The following is an 18,578-nucleotide window of genomic DNA, read 5'->3' on the forward strand; positions in this document are numbered from 1 at the left end:
ATGGCGATGGCTCTGGCGGTATTGCGGGACTGGTGCAGGTCGATGGGCGTGAACGCTCAGCGATCTCTGCTCATCCTGGGAATCCCAGATGACTGCAAAGACCAGGAATTCCAGGAGGCTGTGCAGGCTGCCCTGCGTTCCCTGGGCAGGTACCGAGTGCTGGGCAAGGTCTACAGAAAGGAGCTGGGGTCGAGTGTTGCCCTGGTCGAGTTTGCTGAGTGTTTAAATCGAAGCTTGCTCCCCCGCCAAATACCAGGCAAGGGAGGGCCCTGGACTGTGGTCTGCCTGCCCCAGGCCCCTGATGCTGATTCACAGGATAGACCCAGTTGCCCTGCGCAGCCCCAGGGACAAGCAGTGGTTGGCAGGGCGGGTGAAGCAGGAACTGCAGGTCACTCAGGAACTGCAGGGGAGGAGGAGGCTGCAGGGGAGGCGGGAGTCGCAGGTATGGAGGGAGACACAGGTGAGGAGGAAGCCTTAGGTGAGGAGGGAGCTGAAGGTGAGGAGGGAGCTGCAGGTGAGGAGGGAGCTGCAGGTGAGGAGGGAGGTGCAGGTGAGAAGGGAGCTGCAGGTGAGGAGGGAGATGAAGGTGAGGAGGGAGGTGCAGGTGAGAAGGGAGCTGCAGGCGCGGAGGGAGCCTCAGGTGAGGAGGGAGCTGCAGGTGAGGAGGGAGCCTCAGGTGAGGCAGGAGCTGCAGGTGGGGAAAGATCTGAGGGTCAAGCAGGAGCTGAAGGTGAAGCAGGAGTGTCAGATGAGGAAGGAGCTGCAGGTGAGGAGGGAGCTGAAGGTGAGGAGGGAGCTGAAGGTGAGGAGGGAGCTGAAGGTGAGGAAGGAGCTGCAGGTCCGGAAGGAGCTGAGGGTCAAGCAGGAGCTGAGGGTCAAGCAGGAGCTGAGTCAGATGAGGAAGGAGCTGCAGGTGAGGAGGGAGCTGCAGGTGAGGCAGGAGCTTCAGGTGAGGAGGGAGCTGAAGGTGAGGAAGGAGCTGCAGGTCCGGAAGGAGCTGAGGGTCAAGCAGGAGCTGAGGGTCAAGCAGGAGCTGAAGGTGAAGCAGGAGCTGAGTCAGATGAGGAAGGAGCTGCAGGTTACAGAAATGTTGCAGGCGTGGCAGGACTTCTGAGTATGGCAGGACCCACGGGCGGGGCAATGGCTGAGCCTGAGGAAGCAGTTGTGACAGCGGCAGGCGCCATGGGTGAGGCAGGACCCGGGACCCAGCAGTGGAGGCAGGCCTTGCAGCCCGTGCTGGACAGCATGGGCTACCAGGAGCTGGGAACCTTCTCTGGGATGGAAGAGCCGGGCCACGGGGAAGGGTCCTCTGAGAGCTGGCTGGAGCAGGCCAGCCACACGCTGCACCTGTGGCGCCACGTGTCTGAGAGGGAGAGGAGGAGGAGGCTGGTGGAGAGCTTGCGCGGCCCCGCGCTGGACCTCCTGCGCGGCCTCCTGGCGGAAGATCCCGAGCTGGCTGCCCAGGACTGCCTGGCCGCGCTGGTGCAGGTGTTTGGGAACAAGGACCCCCGGGGGAGTGCTCGGCTGAAGTTCGTGACCTGTGCCCAGCGGCCCCAGGAGACTCTCTCTGCGTACGTGATGCGCCTGGAAGGCCTGCTGCAGTCGGCCCTGGAGAAGGGGGCCATCCACCCGGCCATGGCGGACCAGGCGCGTGCCCGGCAGGTGCTGACGCGGGCCCGGCTGAACGACACGCTCCGGGACACGCTGAGGAGGAGGCGGCTGATGAGGAGGCCTCCCGGCTTTGCGGGGATGCTGCGGCTCATCCAGAAGACCGAGGCCTGGGACGCCGACCCGGCTAGCAGGGAGCACTTCCCAGGGCAGGAAGAGGCCCGTGTGGACGTTGCAGTCCTGGCAGCAGCCGCCCAGGCCGCCCCGGCCCATGAGGCCATCACCGCAGGCACCACTGCACATGGCACCAAGGCCTCCCCGGCCGGTGAAGATAGCACCGCCCAGGCCGCCCGTTCCAAGGAAGGGAGCGCCGAGGACCACCCGGCACGTGAGGAGGCCAGTGCGGCAGTTGCCGGCACTGCCAAGGCTGGCGAGGCGGCCCCTGAAGACCATGGTGCCGCCAGGGCAGCCCCTGAAGACCATGGTGCCGCCAGGGCAGCCCCTGGCCCTGGGGAGACCAGCAAGGCGTCCACGGCCACTCAGGAAGATGGAAGTGCTGCCGCCCCTGCGGGCCTAGGTCAGGCAGGACCCTCAGATGCCCCCGGGGTCCCCATGCCTGGCCGGATGGGCAGTGCTTCCCCGGTGGCCCCAGGAGGTCCTGGCTGGGAGCCAGAGGGCCTCGCCCAGGCAGGCGGCCAGGAGGCTGAGGAGACCCCCGAGGAGGGGCTCAAGCCCATCCCAGAAGAGCCGGGAAATGAGGACGGGGCTGCAGAGATGAGCCCCCCGGGGTCCACCTCGGGCCAGTAGGCTCAGCAGGCCCCAGGGCCCCCACGCTTGGAGGCAGGGGGAGGCCAGGCCTGGCAGCCTACTGGCCCCATATTAGGGGCCACTCCAGGTGCCTGGGCCTCCCTCCTGAGAGGGTCCCCTATTCATCATCCCCTGGGGCAGGTTGCTCCCTGTACTGGCAAGCCCAAATGTGTCCCTGTAGGCCCCAGAGGGACCCAGGTGTCAAGGAACCGCCCAGCCCCCGCTCCCCTCCCCCCAACACACACACCCTAGCCATCGTCCCCCCGCAGAGCCCTGAGGTGCGCCACGTGTCAGCCAAGGCTCTGGTCTCTGTGGGCCAGTGTCGTGAGCTCAACGTGTGCTTTCTGGGCATAGATTCAGGCCCAGCGCTGCCTGTTGTTGTGGAAATGTGCATGTGTTCTCCTCTGAGCAGTTCCCCCAAGCCCTGCGCGGCGTGGAGACCCCGAGCCCAGTCCCAGGAGCTGGCGGGAAGGACGGGATGGACGAGGTCACAGCCAGCGCCCACCCCAGGACCTGGGAGCCCACCTGCGACCTTCAGAAGGAAGACCTTGACCAGGGCTGCAGGAGGTCTGCGGGAGGACCCCAGGGCTTGTGTTCTGCTGGGCCACCCCGTTGTTCCTCGGGACTCCACGTCCCCGGCTCGGTGGCGTGCGCCCTGCTGTGGGACTGTCCTGTGCCCGCCATAGGGCAGGGCCAGGCCCCGGACATGTGGGCCAGAAATGGAGGATCTGCCCTGGGGGGAGCGGGCATGGCCGGCGCCCATCTTCCTGGCGAGAGGCCACCCGCGGGGCCCTCAGGAAGGGAGACTGTGGGGAGATGGAGGGCCGCCGGGCGGGGTGTAGCGGAGGCACCTTTTTGAGGACCCTGGTGGGGCCGGGACCCGTGAGCTCCGGTGGCCGTTAGAAGTTCCTCTGTGTGTTGTTATGCCCTCTGTTCAATGGTTTCAGTCAATGTTTCTGTTTAATAAATTTCCCTGAACGTTTCATCTGAGTCTGGCCTCTGCTGTGGGCAATGGAGGGAAAGGGCTGCTGCGGGGGAGGGCGGGGGTCCAGAGTCCGATTCCTGCTCAGCACCCATGGGACAGCTCTCCAGGGAGAGGATAAGGTAGGCACTTTGCAGCCCCAGACATCGTGAGGGTTTTTCTTCCAGTTCATAGGTGAATCGTAAAGTTTTAGCGCCCTTGACCGTGGGCCGCGTCTCGGGCGATGCTCGTGCTTGAAATCATGGGTGCTGTGCACGGCCCGGAAGGCCAGGGGACACACAGGAGGACTTGTGACCTCGTGGGTCACACGTGGGTCCGTGCACGTCTGCCTGGCCCGGGGGCTCCGGGACCAGAAGGCCGTGGCCGGTTTGCACGAGCGCTCGGCCTGTGGCTCTACACCCGTGCACGAGTGTCTTCGTGCCCCCTGCGATGACGGGCGTGAAGCAGGAGGCTGACATGCTGACGGGCCTGCCCTTTAGGATGTCACTTCCTGGCTGGGCTGTGCTGTCACCCCCGAGCAACCGGAGCACTTCTGTGAGGGGCTGAGCGGGAGTGTGAGCCCAGGGTGCTGCCGGCAGCGCTGCACTGTCCCGTTTACGTGGCGGAGGGGCACGCCGCGCTCCGCATGGCTGCGGACGAGAAGGGCCCCGCCGCGGGCAGGGCGCCCGGCTTCGGCGAGGCGCCTCTTCCTCCCGACACAGCGGCTCCGGCCCTCGGCTCAGGGAGCTGCACCCCCCCAGTCCCTCGCCCTGGACCAGCCCGTGCCCGCGGGGCACCCCGACCTCAGGCTGCTGCCTGGAGAAGCCGCTTTCCAGGATTTGACGGAAGAGCCTTTGTTGAAAAGGCCTCGCACCGCCTGCGAGGCCGTGTGGGAAGGCAGCCTGCTCTTCCACCCCTTTCCCAGGAAGCTGTGGACGATCGTCCACAGCAGTCGCTTTGCATCCATTGGGTGGAATGAAGACGGGACTTGCATAGGCGTCAACAGGCCGCTGTTTCAAAAGGAGGTTTTGGACAGGGGCGGCCTAGACAAGGTGTTCAAGACAGAACGTGTGGAGAGCTTCATCCGCCAGCTTAACCGCTATGGATTCAGCAAAGTGTACCAGGACATGCACACGTCCCTCTGCGTGACCAACCTGTCCACGAAGGAGCGGCCCGCCCACGTCCTGAGCGAGGTAAGGAGGGCGGGGGACGGCGGGGGAGGAGCCCTCTCCAGGGGCTGAGCCGCTGGGCCCGGGGGTGGGGGGCGGGTGCCAACCCCGGGGCCGCCTGGGACGGCGGCAGGCGTGTCGGGAGAGCTTCCTTTAAAGGTGGTACTTGGGCACCGGCGTGACGGCCGGAGCTGGCAGTGCCGCGCGCTGTGTTGGGACGTTGTTATGGGGGGACCCGAAACGTTCTCAGCACAAGCACGTCACTTCTCTCCTTCCTCCTTTTCCCTTTGGTGTGTCTGTGTGAGGTGATGCGTGTGAACTGGACCCCCTGTGGTGATCATTTCACAGCACACGCGGGCAAGGTGTCATCCTGTACTCCTGACACGTGGGCAGTGCCGCTCGTGCCTGACCCGCAGTCACAGCGGGGGACAAGAGGACACTGCTGCAACGCTGGCCCTTCCCGTCCTCCTGCTCGGGGACAGTGGCCCGCGGGGGGGAGGGGGGAGGTCTGTGTGCCCCCTTGACTCCCATAGCTCCAGAGCATCACTTGAGTGGGGGCGCAGGTCCTTTCCTGGGAAGCAGTCAGCGTCCCCGGTCTGGCCCCTGGAGGTGCTGGCCAGGGGGCGATTCGGACACTTCCTTAGAAAGCTACCGAACCTTGTTGCAGTCTCGTACCTGCAAACGCCAAGTCCCCTTTCGTGGGCCTTGTACTCGTCCTAAGGGGCCATTTTCAGTCATTTTCCAAGGGCGAAAGGTGATGGTGAGTGAGCGAGTCTCGGGGGTGTCAAAGCTGGGGCACAGCGTCCTGCTGGGACCGGGTCCCGCTTTCTCCAAAGAGGCCCTGGGTCGGCTGGGGGAGGGCGCCCAGGGGCCCAGCCAGGCGGCTGCTGCTTGCGAGCAACTCTTTTGTGACTCGGGGTTTCCTTTTCTCTCTCAACTGCGACCTCAGTTACACTCTACCTGTTTTCTCTCTCAACTGCGACCTCAGTTACACTTCTACCTGCTCCTGTTTCAGAGACTGCCCGCACCTCCTGGTGAGGATGAAGCCGAGAGTGCACACTAAACCAGCATCCGGGCAGGTGGACGGCGAGCCGGCAGCCCCGGGGCACCTCCCGGCGCCCAGCGCCGCGGAGCCGCAGGACGGCCTCCCACCGTCTCCTGAGCACATCCAGGGGACCCCGAGCTACCCGCAACTCGACCATGCCTCCGCCCTGGCCGGGACTGACTCTGTCGCTCCGGCCCCTCCTCAGACAGCAGCCGAGCCCCCAGCGCCGGATCCCAACGTGCAGGTTCTGGTCCCTCTAGTCCCTGTCCTGGCAGAGGTGGCCCAGCCAGCCGAGGTCCCCTGGCTCTGCTGCGCCTGGCCTCCCGCCCAGATGAGTCCTCCCTGGCCCGTGCCGGGCCTGGCCGCCGCACCCCCCCAAGTCCTCAGCCTTCCCCCCCCGCGCAGCTCCCGGGGGCCGCGCTGCTGCCTCTTGCGCACCCTGGATGCCCGAGGTGGCCGCCAGGCCTGCCGCCTCCCTGACCTTGATCCGTCGGCCCCTGAGCCCCTTTGCTGCTGCTGCATGGGCTCCCGCTGTTTCCTGGAATACCCGACCCCTCCAGGCAGGCCCACAGAGGACCCTGACCAGGCAGACCCTGCAGACACACGGAGGTGGTAACGCGGCCAGAACCTTGCAGGGCAGTAAAGAGCACGGGGACATGAGAGCGATGTTCCACCCAACACGTGTTTGGCGCCTCCGTCCTGGGCGTGGCTGAGCAGTTGAGTCCCCTCAGCAGGAAACGATGACAGGTGACAGCCCACCCCCGGCCCAGTGCGGGCACCTAGCAGGTAGCCAGTGAAGCCCCTCAGACGCCCTGTGTCCACCCACTAGAAAGACCCTTGAAGGGCTGGACAAGCACAAGGAAGGCCCTGGCACCCGCGGCTTCACAGTTGCGGGGGCATCGTGTCCAGCAGGGTCTCGATTTGACAGATGAGAAGCGCTCAGGCCTCCCCTGGTCAGAGGCCTGAAAAGAGCCCTTACTGTCCTGAGACGCACAGGTGTGGAGGTGACGGTCCCTGGCAGGGGCCTGCGGGTGTTCAGTTTGGGGATGCTCTGGTGTCTGGACAGCAGGATTGAGGTTTGCTTTTCACTGTGGGTCCTGCGTCTGGAGACATTTTCCTGGTTCTCTTTTCCTTGCCTTTCGAGCTAAACACTTCAAGGGCGCCATGCTCCACCACCCTCTGGGGGCTGGGGTGTCGAGCTTATACCGCGAGTCCTTGTGGTCAGCGCCCAGTGGTGTGTACAGAGCACTGAAGGCCAGGGCGCACCCCCAGCTCACAGTTGCTGCCTCCACGTGTGGGGGATGGGCTGGGGGACCTGGCCAGGACTCTGTGGCTGTCACAGCGATAGGGCGACATCCCCTCCCAAACACTGCTAAGGAGGGGGCGGGGAGCGGGAATTGCCTAGAGTTCCAGGGGTTAGGACTCCATGCTTTCACTGCGGTGGCCCGGGTTCAATCCCTGGTCGGGGATCTAAGATCCCCCAAGACTTGTGGGGTGGCCAGAAACACAGAAAAGAAAAAATAGGTGGGTTGGGGGAGGAGGGGAAGTAGACCCAAGGTACCAGGAATGATCCAAGCACCAGCAGCCAGAGGAGCCCCGGGTCTGCCCGGGTGAGGGGTGGTCCCATCTGCCGCTCCCGTCTGTCACAATGCAACAGCTAGTGCACGTCAGGGGGGTCTCTTGAGCAGCCCAACAGCAGCGCCCCAAGTGAACGATGCAAAAATGGACAGAGGGGACGGAAGAAACCGGTCTACAGTAGAAGTGGGAGACTTCGGTCCCCCCTGTGATGGATTCAAATGGATCCCCCAGCTCCCACCCCAACCATTAAGTCCACCTGTTGCAGTGCTAATCCCAAGGCGCATGTATTTGGAGATAGCGCCCTTGGGGAAGTCAGTAAGGTTAAATGAGGTCACAAGGGTGGGGCCCCAGTCCGACAAGAGCGGTGTCCTTTGGCAAAGAGGAAGAGACACCGAAGATCTCCCTCCCTCCCTCCCTCAGCCTCTCTTCCACCCTCCCAACCTCCCTCCCTCTCTCTCCCTCCGTTTCTGTCCCTCCGTCCCTCTCTCTCTCCATCCCTCCCTCCCCCTCTGCCCCCTCTCTCCCCGCTCCCTCTCTCTCTCTCTCTGCCCCTACCTTCCTCCCCCTCTCTCTTTCCCTCCCTCGCCCCCCTCCCTTTATCTCTCTCCCTCCCTCCCCCTCTCTCCCTCCTTCCCTGCTCCTTATCTCTCTCTCCCTTCCCTGTCTCTCCCTCCCTCCCCCTCTTCTCTCCTGCCCTCCTTCCCTCCCCCTTCCCCTCTCTCTCTCTCCCTTCCTCCCTTCCCCTCTATCACTCCCTCCATCTCTCTCTCTCTCTCTCTCTCCTCTCTCCTTCACTCCCTACCGCCTCTCTCCCTCCCTCATTCCCCTTCTCTCTCTCCTTCCCTCCGTCCCTCTCTCTCTTGCTTTCGATTCCTCCCTCCCTCCTGTGTGTGTGTGTGTGTGTCTCTCTCTCTCTCTCTCTCTCTCCCCTACCCCTCCCTCCCCCTCTCTCCCTCCCTCCCTCCCTCCTTTCCTCCCTTTGTCTCTGCCCCTTTCTCTCCCTCCCTCCCTGCCTCTTTCTCTCTCTCTCTCCCTCCCTCCCTCCTTCCCTCCCTGTCTCTTTCCCTCCCTCTCTCCCTCCCTCTTTCTCTCTCTCCCTCGCTCCCTCTCTCTCCCTTTCACTCTCTCCCTCCCTCCACCTCTCTCCCTCCCTCCACCTCTCTCCCTCCCTTCACCTCTCTCCCTCCCTCCCTCCTTCCCTCCCTTTGTCTCTCCCCCTTTCCCTCCCTCCCTCCCTCTTTCTCTCTTGCTCTCTCTCTCTCTCTCTCTCCCTCCCTCCCTCTTTCTCTCTCTCCCTCCCTCCCTCTCTCTCCCTCCCTCCACCTCTCTCCTACCCTCCCTCCTTCCCTCCCTTTGTCTCTCCCCCTTTCCCTCCCTCCCTCCCTCTTTCTCTCTCGCTCTCCCTCCCTCCCTCCCTACCCCCCCCCCCAACCTGTTCAGAGAAGCAGCCAAGTGAGGGACCAAGAGAAAACCAGCTGTCTGCGAGCCAGGAAGAGACGCCTTCCCTCGCCTGAGACTGCACTTTCCAGCCAGTTGACGTTGGACTTCTAGCCACCAGGACTGGCACCCAGTACATTTCTGTAGTTTTAGCCACCTCCTCTGTGGGACTTGGCTATGGCAGCTCTAAGCAGACTAACACAGCCTGCTTTCATTATGGGTACAGCGACCAGACAGCACCGCAGTACGGGAATCACGGATTTGAACAGCACTGTACAAAGACTAGGTCTCATGACATGTGTAGACTATTTGCCCCAAGAAGAGAATAGACACGTGCTCGTCAAGCGTACCTAGAACGTTCTCCAGGGTACTCCACGCGTCAGGCCACACAGCATCCCTCAGTAAACTTAAGGGGATACAAACAAAAGGGCTGAAATCATACAAAGTGTGTCCTCTGGCCAAAATAGAGTGAAATTAGACCTCAATAACAGAAGGAAATGTGGGAAATCTGCAAAGAGAGGGAAATTGAGCCGTGCGTCCCCAAATAACCGCATTAGTCTGGGACGATGCCAAATCCCACAGCACAGGATGAGGGGCTGAAACAGCACACACAGATTCTCACGGTGGTTCCGACCAGGAGGCCGAGAGGGAGGGTCCAGCAGGGGTGGCTTGTACTGCGGCCGGTCTCCTTGGTTGCAGGTGGCCGTGCTCTTACCGCCCCTCACGTGGTCACCCTCTGTGCACGCACCCCCAGCCCCTGCCTTCTCTCCTTGCGTGTGCTGATCCGCTCTCCCCTCAAGGGCACCAGCCATCTTGGATTAGACCTCATCCTAATGGCCTCATTTCAACCTAAGAACCACTAACTCCAGTCACAGTGACATTCTGAGGTTCTAGGGGATTGGGGCTTCAACATGCAAATTTTGGGGGGACGCAGTTCAGTCCATAACAATAGCCCAGGGAACGTACAAGACATCACAAGGGAAACTAGAAAATACTTTGAAATGAAGAAAACACATACCAAAGCCCCCAGGACTTATGGCACGCGGCCAAAGAGGCACTTGGGACCTAAAGCTGCAAACACCCGTGTTCCAATGGAGGCGACACCTCAGATCAACCGCCTCATCTTGAACGGGGACAAGCGAGAAGACGAGGAAGGCGAGCCCAAGCATTCTGACAACAAATGTTCACGAGGAAAGAAAAACTGCGCTAACCCACGTACGCGGGGATCCCAAGACGTGCACTGGTCGGGAATCCTCACAACATGGGGGAGGGCGCATCCTTCTTACACACTCAGTAACAAGAGCTACAGCCACCGACCACTTCATTTGGCCCAGGCTTTTTACAAGCAGGTCACATCATGGGGAAACCCACACCAATGCTTTTGCCTGGTACTGTTAGGAGGCCCATTTTACAGATGGAGAAATCGAGGCGTAGGGAGTCTCCATGATTTGATCAGCTTGTCACTAGAAGGACTCTTATTCAAGCTAAGCATCATATGCGTGCAAAGACCCATCCCCGCACTGGCCTGACCTGTCTCCCCAACAGTCAAGGGGGATTCAGCTGTCCTCCACGGGGTCCTACTACCTGACGCCTCAGGCCACATAATGGAGAAAACACAGGGAAGCCGGGCATTAGTGCCCATGAGAGCCTGACACTGGATTCTGCCCACGTGGCCTCCCCAGCCCCATCAGGTCACCATCTCTCGTGAAATGGACACGAGGGCCAGGGAGGAGGGTGAGGGTCTAGGACTGAGGGCGTGAGGATGGAGAAGGGTCCCGGACGTGGGGGTCCGAGGCACGGCCCTCTGAAGGCGGCTCCTATGCTCAGGCTTGGGCCCTGCTCTCTCCTTCCACTGCCCACTCTGCTCCCTTCTGTCCCAGCGGCGTGGTGGCCCCACGTTCTCCTGCAGGCTCACTTCCCCGGGCACACTGGCTGTCAGGCAGGCGGCAAGCCTGCATTCAAAGCACGGGGACCGCCGGGCTGGAGGGCTCTCCGCATCCCCACGGGGCGTGAGTGTCTGTGCCCTTCAGGGCCCTGCGGATGCCCCTCCTCCTGGATGCTTGCTCACACGTGGCTTTACACCCTGCTGCTGTCTTGTGAATGTCACTTGGCTTCACACCCTGCATCCCGCCACCAACCCAGCCCTATCCCTGTGCCCAGCCCCAGCTCAGGGACCACGGACAGGCACAGGCCCGGGCCCCGCACTTGCTCACAAAGGCCCCTAAAGCAGCAGCCGGCGATATTTGCCACAGAGGAGGGTAGGCGAGAGCCAGGCGGGAGGTCAGCCCTTTGCCAAGGAGGCTGGAGCTCAGAGCAGACTTTAGCTGGGGCTGGGGAATGGGGGCTTCTCGGGAAACAGGGCCACGGCTGAGACAACTCACACCAGCCCCTCAGGGGGCAGGCTCAGCGCACGTAGAGAACGTCAGAGCTTCCCGCTGATGGGCAGCAGCTCCCGTGTGCCCTGCGCCGCCCTGGTCAGGACTGGCTGTGTGCCGGGGTGGTGTGTGCTCGTCCAGAGTCTACTGGGGAGGGTGCTGCTGCCCCCCTGAAAAGTGTCTCCCTGAATGTCCCTGGGGCGCTCTTGGCGTGTCCCGGCCGCTGCTGCGCCGCCTGCCACGGCCGTCCCTGGGCTAGCACTGTCCCCCATCAGTCAGTTCACTGCACGAACGGGTACTAGGAATCCCTGCTTTCCCCCGGGAGTGCTTACCATTTGTGATGACAAAATCCCCTTCTTTTCCGGCAGGAGTGTCTGAGCAGGTTCCATTGGCCCTGAAATTCTCCACCTTTTCCAAGTGCCCACCTGCTATATGGCAGGTGCTTCAAATCCAGGATCCCACGTAATGTTCACGTTGTCGTACGGCGCTCAGCAGGGAGGGCTGCCTCTTTAGCCCCCGGCGCCGTCTGCACCTCCCACTGCAGTGACCTCCCAATCCCATTAGGCCCAGAAGTTGCCCTTTCCTTTCGATGCCAGGTCACAGCCCAAACCTGTGGGTCTCTGATGCCGCCATATTTCTGCACCTGCCTGAACGCGGGGACACTGGCGGACGTTGCTTCTTAGTGGCTAGGACTTATTTCTAGTATTATTCTGATCCCAGACTCTGTCCTTCTCCCCTCTGGAAATTGCTTTCTTTTCATGACATCTCAGAGAATTTGCAGCTCCATAGGAAACGGAATAGAAAACCAGTCAAAATTGCTGTTCTGTGTGTTTTACTCCTGGAGGATTTATTATTCAATTTGGATGTGTATGTGTGTGTGTGTGTGTGTGTGTGTGTGTGTGTGTGTCTGTCGGCATGGAGGGAAGGGTGGTGATTTCCCCAGCTGGGTGCAGCTCACGCAAAGCTCCCAGGATTCCAGTCACACGGCGACTCCTTTCCACTTCGGCAGCCTCTCTTCTTTCAAACCCCCTATTTTCATTCATTTCATCCCACTGAAATCTAGACCTTGCTCACAAGTGGCCAAAGGAAACTCCAGGTGACTAAAATGGTCGTTTCCATACAGTTGGTAATTGGCTCTCCCAGGGCAGGGAGAGGAGGGCCAGCCCCGGGAATACCGAGCAGGGCTTCAAAGAGCAAGACCCTCATTTCTCTGGAAATCCTTGCAGATGGCGGCTATGAAACACCTACCTCTTCACTGTGGCCCACTGCAATGCAACAAGAGCCAGCACCCCTTCCTTCCTACCCCAGGGCGAGATTTCTCTCGGCTTCATCCACGACCCAGAAGGACATCTCACAGCAATGTCCCATTTCAGACTTTCCCCTGCAACCCAAGACACACCCTCTGCATGTCCGGCTGCTGCCACCACCCAGCTTTATCACCATCACCTCCCACAGAAGGAACCCCCACTTCCCAAAGGCCCGAAGTGCCCTGGCTCGGGGCACTTAACACTCCAGGGCTCGCTCCTGGAGCCCCACCGCCTCGTCCCATGTTGTCTTATTCTGTGGGACTTAGGGGACGTCTCACCACCTTCCTCATGTGACAGTGGCTCCTAGACCATCACTCTAGGTGTGGGTGTGTCCTGCTTTTCCTAGCGTTCCCGCTACTAACACAGGCCCTTCCGGAGAGCAGAGGCTCCGTGGAGGTCTGCGGAATAAACAAGCCAGTGGGCAGGGGGCTTATTGACGCAGATGAACCTTCTCCTACTTTCTTAAAATACCCGTGCAAATCCAACGCAACAGAGATAGTTCGTTTTATTTACAGAATGACAGACAAGACAGGGAAGCAAGAATTGGAACAACAATGGCTTTTATTTTTCTATTTCTTCCCCCATCTATAGCACTGCTAAGTACTTCCACATTTCCAGAGCAGTTCTGATTCCAATTCCCTGTTATCTTGTACACGGTCACAAAACGAACTGGGAGATTTCCCAACCTCTCTTACAAAACAGCAAAACTCTTGTTCTTGAACTGAATTAGTGCAAATACCTGTGGGATTAACGTCATACACAAAGTTAGACACTGAAGCTTGTTTAGTCTTCTATTCAAAGAACCAACATTTGAAAAATTCCTAAAGAAAACAGACATGGAAGGCCATGTCAACATACACAACAGGAACCCAAAATGCTGCACACCGGCTTCCCCCAACTCGCCTGGCTCTCACTGCTTAGAAGGCTGACCGCTCCCTCTTCAAACTCAGAGTGAAGGAGCAGCCCCCCTTCCTGCCCCACGGGAGAAGCTGCTGGACGTGGGACTGGCTGCTGCACTGGCTCAGGCTCCCTCTTCCTCATCGCTCACACTCCCTGCAGACACGGATGCGAAGAACCTGGGAGCCATGCTATTGATCCTGAGCAGATGCTGCAGGACCTGACACTCGCTGGCCTCCGCGTAGGCCCGGGGACCCCACAGGAACTCGTAGCGGGCAGGGTCGCTGTGGGGCACCTGCCGGTACTTCAGGTAGCCCGTCTGCACCCACACTTCGGTGAGCAGCTCCCTCCCGCCACAAAACCCCAGGGTGCCTAGCTTTCCCCACACCTCCTCCTCAGGGACGCGGTCACCGAACAGTGTGACCATGGTCAGGACCAGCAGAGGGAGGCTGGCCTCGGGCGTGCGCTGCCAGTCGCTCAGCACTGCATCGCAGGTGAGGCCCAGGGTGGGGACCAGGACGTAGGTGCGCTCGCGGGGGTCCACCTCCTTCACGGCCAAGCCAAACAGCAGCTGCAGGCACTCGCAAACGAGGCGGAAGACCACGGGGAAGTGGTCCCGATGCTCCCGGACGACCGTACTCAGCATCTCCGCCTCGGAGGTCGGCTCCCCGGTACGAAACTTGACGAGCAGGAACCCCACCAGGTCAGCCATCAGCACAACAAGTGCCTCACGGGACAAGGGCTCGGCATAGGCGGAGAAGGAGGGGGCGCCAGGGGAGGCGGAGGACGAGGGGGATGCGGCCTCCTCCCCCGCAGCCCCCAGCAGCGGCGCCTCCACAGGACCCTGGGCCGGGACTGGGGCCTCAAGGTCGGCCTCAGGCTGGCGGAGCTCACTCATCTCGACCGGGGGCCTGATCACTGGGGTCGGGCCGCCCACGGGAGTGTGGGCAGGGGACCTCGTACCTGGGGAAGAGAGGGGGTGTGAGCGGCCTCGGCGGAGAAAGGCACCCTGGGCAGCCCTGACAAAGGCCACTTACAGGTCTCGTCTCAAGGGCTGCCCTCGGGCCTCACAGGGGCGCTCCTCCCGGGTGGCCTGTCCCCTGCCAACCTGAAGAAGGAAGTGAGGGGGCTCCTCAGGGTGCAGCCAGCACGGCCCCAGGTTCTGGGGCTGACAGGGCGGTGGGGTGACTTGGGTGTTGTGGGGTCCCCTCTGTTCTGGGAGGGGGAGCCCCTGGGTACACACTCAGGGCACGCACCTCCCCTTGGCTCCTGGCGCTGCCTGGGCCTCCTCTGCTCTGTGCCCTGAGGACACGGTCCTCAGACCTGGGCCTTCGCCTCCCGGTTCCTGGAGCCCCTGTAAGAGGAATGGAGGGCGCACCTCTTGTGTACACTGTGGCACAGCTCTGGGCCTCGGTGCTGGTAGGAGGATTGGGCCGGACTCTGTGAGGTCCCCCCAGTGCTGAGTTCTGGGGTGGGTGGTCCCCTCGGGGTCGCTCGTCGTGCTCACTGTTCCCCTTAAGGGCCTGGACCCTCCCCTTTGCAGGCCGGAGGGGAAACTCAGAACAGGACCCCGAATCTGAACAGAAAGCAGTGAGGGGGCCCCACAGGTGGCCGCACCTGCCCAGGGCCTCCCGAGGGTCCTAGGATGGGGAGATGCTGGGTCCTCACCTCCTCCTCACATCCTGCCTGGCCTCCCAGCGCTGACCACAGGGGCAGGTTTCTGTTGAGGCCCCTGTTCCAGGGCTGGGGGTCTGCTCAGTCCTCCCTCGGGGTCCTGGGAGTCCACCTTCTGTGGACCTGAAGGCTCACCCCTCACACCAAACACCTGACCTCCTGAGGACCCCGACCCAGAGGTCAGGAAACATCTCATCTGCTGACCGTGCTCTGGCGCCTCCAAGGCCCCCGCGGAAGGGCAAAGGATCCCTCCCTGTGTCGGGGTCTAACGTCCTCAGTCCTTCCTTCCTCGCGTGCAGGCTGGACTCTGGGCAGGACCTGGGATTGTCCCGTCTGCCAGTGTGAGTCCCTGCTCCTTATACCAGGTCTCCAGTCTCTCCGAGACCCTGACGTCAGGACGTCAGGACAGGCCTACCGTGCTCATCCCGCCCCGGGGCCTCCCACGGCCACCTGCAAGGGCGGTGATCTGGTGGGTCCCTTTTGTCCTCCCTCAGGGTCTCCTCAGTCCTGCCTAAGGGCCCTAACCTTAGTCCACCAGGGACCTGACATTTTACCCTCTGCCCTCATGAGACCCCGCCCCTTATCCCAGGTCCCCAGCTTCTCTGAGACCCGGAAGTCAGGAAGTGCTGATGTGCTCATCCCGTCCTATGACCTCAAGGGGCCAACTCTGTTCCGGGGTCCACGTTTTCCTCAGTCCTCCCTCAGGGCCCTCACCTTGACTCCACGCAGGACCTGGGATTCTAGCCATAGCACACCTGAGAGCGGACGCTTATACCTGTTCCGAAGCCTCTCTGAGACCCGGATACATAAGTGAGGACTCGCTGCCAAGTGCTCATTCCGCCCCAGGGCCTCCCAGGGCTGAAGGCAGGGAAGGGTATAAGGGTGAGGGTCTGACAGAGACTGTGGAGCGGGTATAAGGGGCGGGGTCTCAGGCGGGCACAGGAGAGAATCCAGGTCCTGCGTGGAGCCAAGGTGAGAGCCCTAAGGGAGGACTGAGGGGAGCCTGAACCCCAGAACAGAGTTGGCCCTGGGAGGCCATAGGGCGGAATGAGCACGTGCAGCACTTCCTGACATCCGGGTCTCAGAGACGCTGGGGAGGGGGAGCACGGGGCGGGGGCTCAGAGAGGCTGGGAGGGGGTATAAGGGGCGGGATCCTAGGCGGGCACAGGAGAGAATCCCAGTTCCTATGTGGAGTCCGGGTGAGAGCACTGAGTGTGGACTGAGGGGAACCTGGATCCCAGGACCGAGTTGGCCCTTCCAGCCATAGGGCGGAATGAGCACGTGCAGCACTTCCTGACATCCGGGTCTCAGACACCCTGGAGAGGGGGAGCACGGGGCGGGGTCTCAGAGAGGCTAGGGAGGGGGTATAAGGGGCGGGGTGTCTGCTGGGCACTGCGGAGAATCCCAGGTCCTGTGTGGAGTCAAGGTGAGGGCCCTGAGGGAGCACTGAGGGCAGCCTGCAGCCCAGAACTCAGTTGGCCCTGGAAGGCCGTCACGTGCAGCACTTCCTGACATCCGGGTGTCAGAGAAGCTGGGGACCTGGGATAAGGGGCGGGGTCTCATGAGGGCAGAGGGTAAAATGTCAGGTCCCTGGCGGACTAAGGTTAGGGCCCTTAGGCAGGACTGAGGGGACCCTGAGGGAGGACAAAAGGGACCCACCAGATCACCGCCCTTGCAGGTGGCCGTGGGAGGCCCCGGGGCGGGATGAGCACGGTAGGCCTGTCCTGACGTCCTGACGTCAGGGTCTCGGAGAGACTGGAGACCTGGTATAAGGAGCAGGGACTCACACTGGCAGACGGGACAATCCCAGGTCCTGCTCAGAGTCCAGCCTGCACGCGAGGAAGGAAGGGCTGAGGACGTTAGACCCCGACACAGGGAGGGATCCTTTGCCCTTCCGCGGGGGCCTTGGAGGCGCCAGAGCACGGTCAGCAGATGAGATGTTTCCTGACCTCTGGGTCGGGGTCCTCAGGAGGTCAGGTGTTTGGTGTGAGGGGTGAGCCTTCAGGTCCACAGAAGGTGGACTCCCAGGACCCCGAGGGAGGACTGAGCAGACCCCCAGCCCTGGAACAGGGGCCTCAACAGAAACCTGCCCCTGTGGTCAGCGCTGGGAGGCCAGGCAGGATGTGAGGAGGAGGTGAGGACCCAGCATCTCCCCATCCTAGGACCCTCGGGAGGCCCTGGGCAGGTGCGGCCACCTGTGGGGCCCCCTCACTGCTTTCTGTTCAGATTCGGGGTCCTGTTCTGAGTTTCCCCTCCGGCCTGCAAAGGGGAGGGTCCAGGCCCTTAAGGGGAACAGTGAGCACGACGAGCGACCCCGAGGGGACCACCCACCCCAGAACTCAGCACTGGGGGCACCTCACAGAGTCCGGCCCAATCCTCCTACCAGCACCGAGGCCCAGAGCTGTGCCACAGTGTACACAAGAGGTGCGCCCTCCATTCCTCTTACAGGGGCTCCAGGAACCGGGAGGCGAAGGCCCAGGTCTGAGGACCGTGTCCTCAGGGCACAGAGCAGAGGAGGCCCAGGCAGCGCCAGGAGCCAAGGGGAGGTGCGTGCCCTGAGTGTGTACCCAGGGGCTCCCCCTCCCAGAACAGAGGGGACCCCACAACACCCAAGTCACCCCACCGCCCTGTCAGCCCCAGAACCTGGGGCCGTGCTGGCTGCACCCTGAGGAGCCCCCTCACTTCCTTCTTCAGGTTGGCAGGGGACAGGCCACCCGGGAGGAGCGCCCCTGTGAGGCCCGAGGGCAGCCCTTGAGACGAGACCTGTAAGTGGCCTTTGTCAGGGCTGCCCAGGGTGCCTTTCTCCGCCGAGGCCGCTCACACCCCCTCTCTTCCCCAGGTACGAGGTCCCCTGCCCACACTCCCGTGGGCGGCCCGACCCCAGTGATCAGGCCCCCGGTCGAGATGAGTGAGCTCCGCCAGCCTGAGGCCGACCTTGAGGCCCCAGTCCCGGCCCAGGGTCCTGTGGAGGCGCCGCTGCTGGGGGCTGCGGGGGAGGAGGCCGCATCCCCCTCGTCCTCCGCCTCCCCTGGCGCCCCCTCCTTCTCCGCCTATGCCGAGCCCTTGTCCCGCGAGGCACTTGTTGTGCTGATGGCTGACCTGGTGGGGTTCCTGCTCGTCAAGTTTCGTACCGGGGAGCCGACCTCCGAGGCGGAGATGCTGAGTACGGTCGTCCGGGAGCATCGGGACCACTTCCCCGTGGTCCTCCGCCTCGTTTGCGAGTGCCTGCAGGTGACGTTTGGCTTGGCCGTGAAGGAGGTGGACCCCCGCGAGCGCACCTACGTCCTGGTCCCCACCCTGGGCCTCACCTGGGATGCAGTGCTGAGGGCCGGGCAGCACACGCCCAAGGCCGGCCTCCTGGTGCCGGTCCTGGGCGTGATCACCCTGTTTGGTGACCGCGCCCCTGAGGAGGAGGTGTGGGGAGTGCTCGGCCACATGGGGGTGTGTGCCGGGAGGGAGTCCTGCATCTATGGGGAGCCCAGGGAGCTGCTTTAGGAGTCTCTGCTTTTGAGAGCTCGGTGATGACACGGAGCTCGGCAGCATCAGGCTCACCCAGCTGCCTTGCTTTCATAGCGCACTTCCCAAGAGCCCAGGGGAAATGCAGCTGGAGGGAGAGGGCGCTGTGCTGCCACAGGTGCTAGTTGCTCTGCTGGGTGGCCCCCTCTGTCCCTGAGAAGCCTGTCTGTTAACTTTGGACAGGATGGAAAGATGCCTTCAGGG

General features: G+C 62.2%; 4 protein-coding genes across 4 annotated transcripts; 3 read left to right on the top strand and 1 right to left on the bottom strand.

Moving 5' to 3' along the window:
* On the top strand, positions 1-2,415 carry LOC132418517 (paraneoplastic antigen Ma6E-like). Its single transcript, XM_060002420.1, has 2 exons — positions 1-838; positions 968-2,415. The coding sequence occupies exons 1-2, from the start codon at positions 1-3 to the stop codon at positions 2,413-2,415; spliced, it is 2,286 nt and encodes a 761-aa protein (XP_059858403.1).
* Positions 2,416-3,826: 1,411 nt separating this feature from the next.
* Positions 3,827-6,206, top strand: LOC132418730 (heat shock transcription factor, X-linked-like). Its single transcript, XM_060002715.1, has 4 exons — positions 3,827-3,931; positions 4,099-4,569; positions 5,280-5,299; positions 5,561-6,206. Exons 1-4 carry the CDS (start codon positions 3,827-3,829, stop codon positions 6,204-6,206), a joined length of 1,242 nt encoding a protein of 413 aa, XP_059858698.1.
* Positions 6,207-13,308: 7,102 nt separating this feature from the next.
* Positions 13,309-14,082, bottom strand: LOC132417933 (melanoma-associated antigen 8-like). The gene has a single exon (XM_060001809.1). It carries the CDS (start codon positions 14,080-14,082, stop codon positions 13,309-13,311), a length of 774 nt encoding a protein of 257 aa, XP_059857792.1.
* A 3,680-nt stretch (positions 14,083-17,762) lies between these two features.
* On the top strand, positions 17,763-18,353 carry LOC132417946 (melanoma-associated antigen 8-like). The gene has a single exon (XM_060001827.1). The coding sequence runs from the start codon at positions 17,763-17,765 to the stop codon at positions 18,351-18,353; it is 591 nt and encodes a 196-aa protein (XP_059857810.1).
* The last annotated feature ends 225 nt before the right edge of the window (positions 18,354-18,578 follow it).

Source organism: Delphinus delphis, chromosome X (genome assembly GCF_949987515.2).
Source record: "Delphinus delphis chromosome X, mDelDel1.2, whole genome shotgun sequence".
NCBI classification, from domain to species: Eukaryota; Metazoa; Chordata; class Mammalia; order Artiodactyla; family Delphinidae; genus Delphinus; species Delphinus delphis.

Excerpts from the sequence above, each read along its gene's own strand:
- LOC132418517 (XM_060002420.1), top strand. The coding sequence starts at position 1 with ATGGCGATGGCTCTGGCGGTATTGCGGGACTGGTGCAGGTCGATGGGC. Across the intron at positions 839-967 it reads AGGTGAGGAAGGAGCTGCAG|GTGAGGAAGGAGCTGCAGGT; the intron begins GTCCGGAAGGAG and ends AGGGAGCTGAAG.
- LOC132418730 (XM_060002715.1), top strand. The coding sequence starts at position 3,827 with ATGACGGGCGTGAAGCAGGAGGCTGACATGCTGACGGGCCTGCCCTTT. Across the intron at positions 3,932-4,098 it reads CGAGCAACCGGAGCACTTCT|CGGCTCCGGCCCTCGGCTCA; the intron begins GTGAGGGGCTGA and ends CTCCCGACACAG. Across the intron at positions 5,300-5,560 it reads TCATTTTCCAAGGGCGAAAG|AGACTGCCCGCACCTCCTGG; the intron begins GTGATGGTGAGT and ends CTCCTGTTTCAG.
- LOC132417933 (XM_060001809.1), bottom strand. The coding sequence starts at position 14,082 with ATGAGTGAGCTCCGCCAGCCTGAGGCCGACCTTGAGGCCCCAGTCCCG.
- LOC132417946 (XM_060001827.1), top strand. The coding sequence starts at position 17,763 with ATGAGTGAGCTCCGCCAGCCTGAGGCCGACCTTGAGGCCCCAGTCCCG.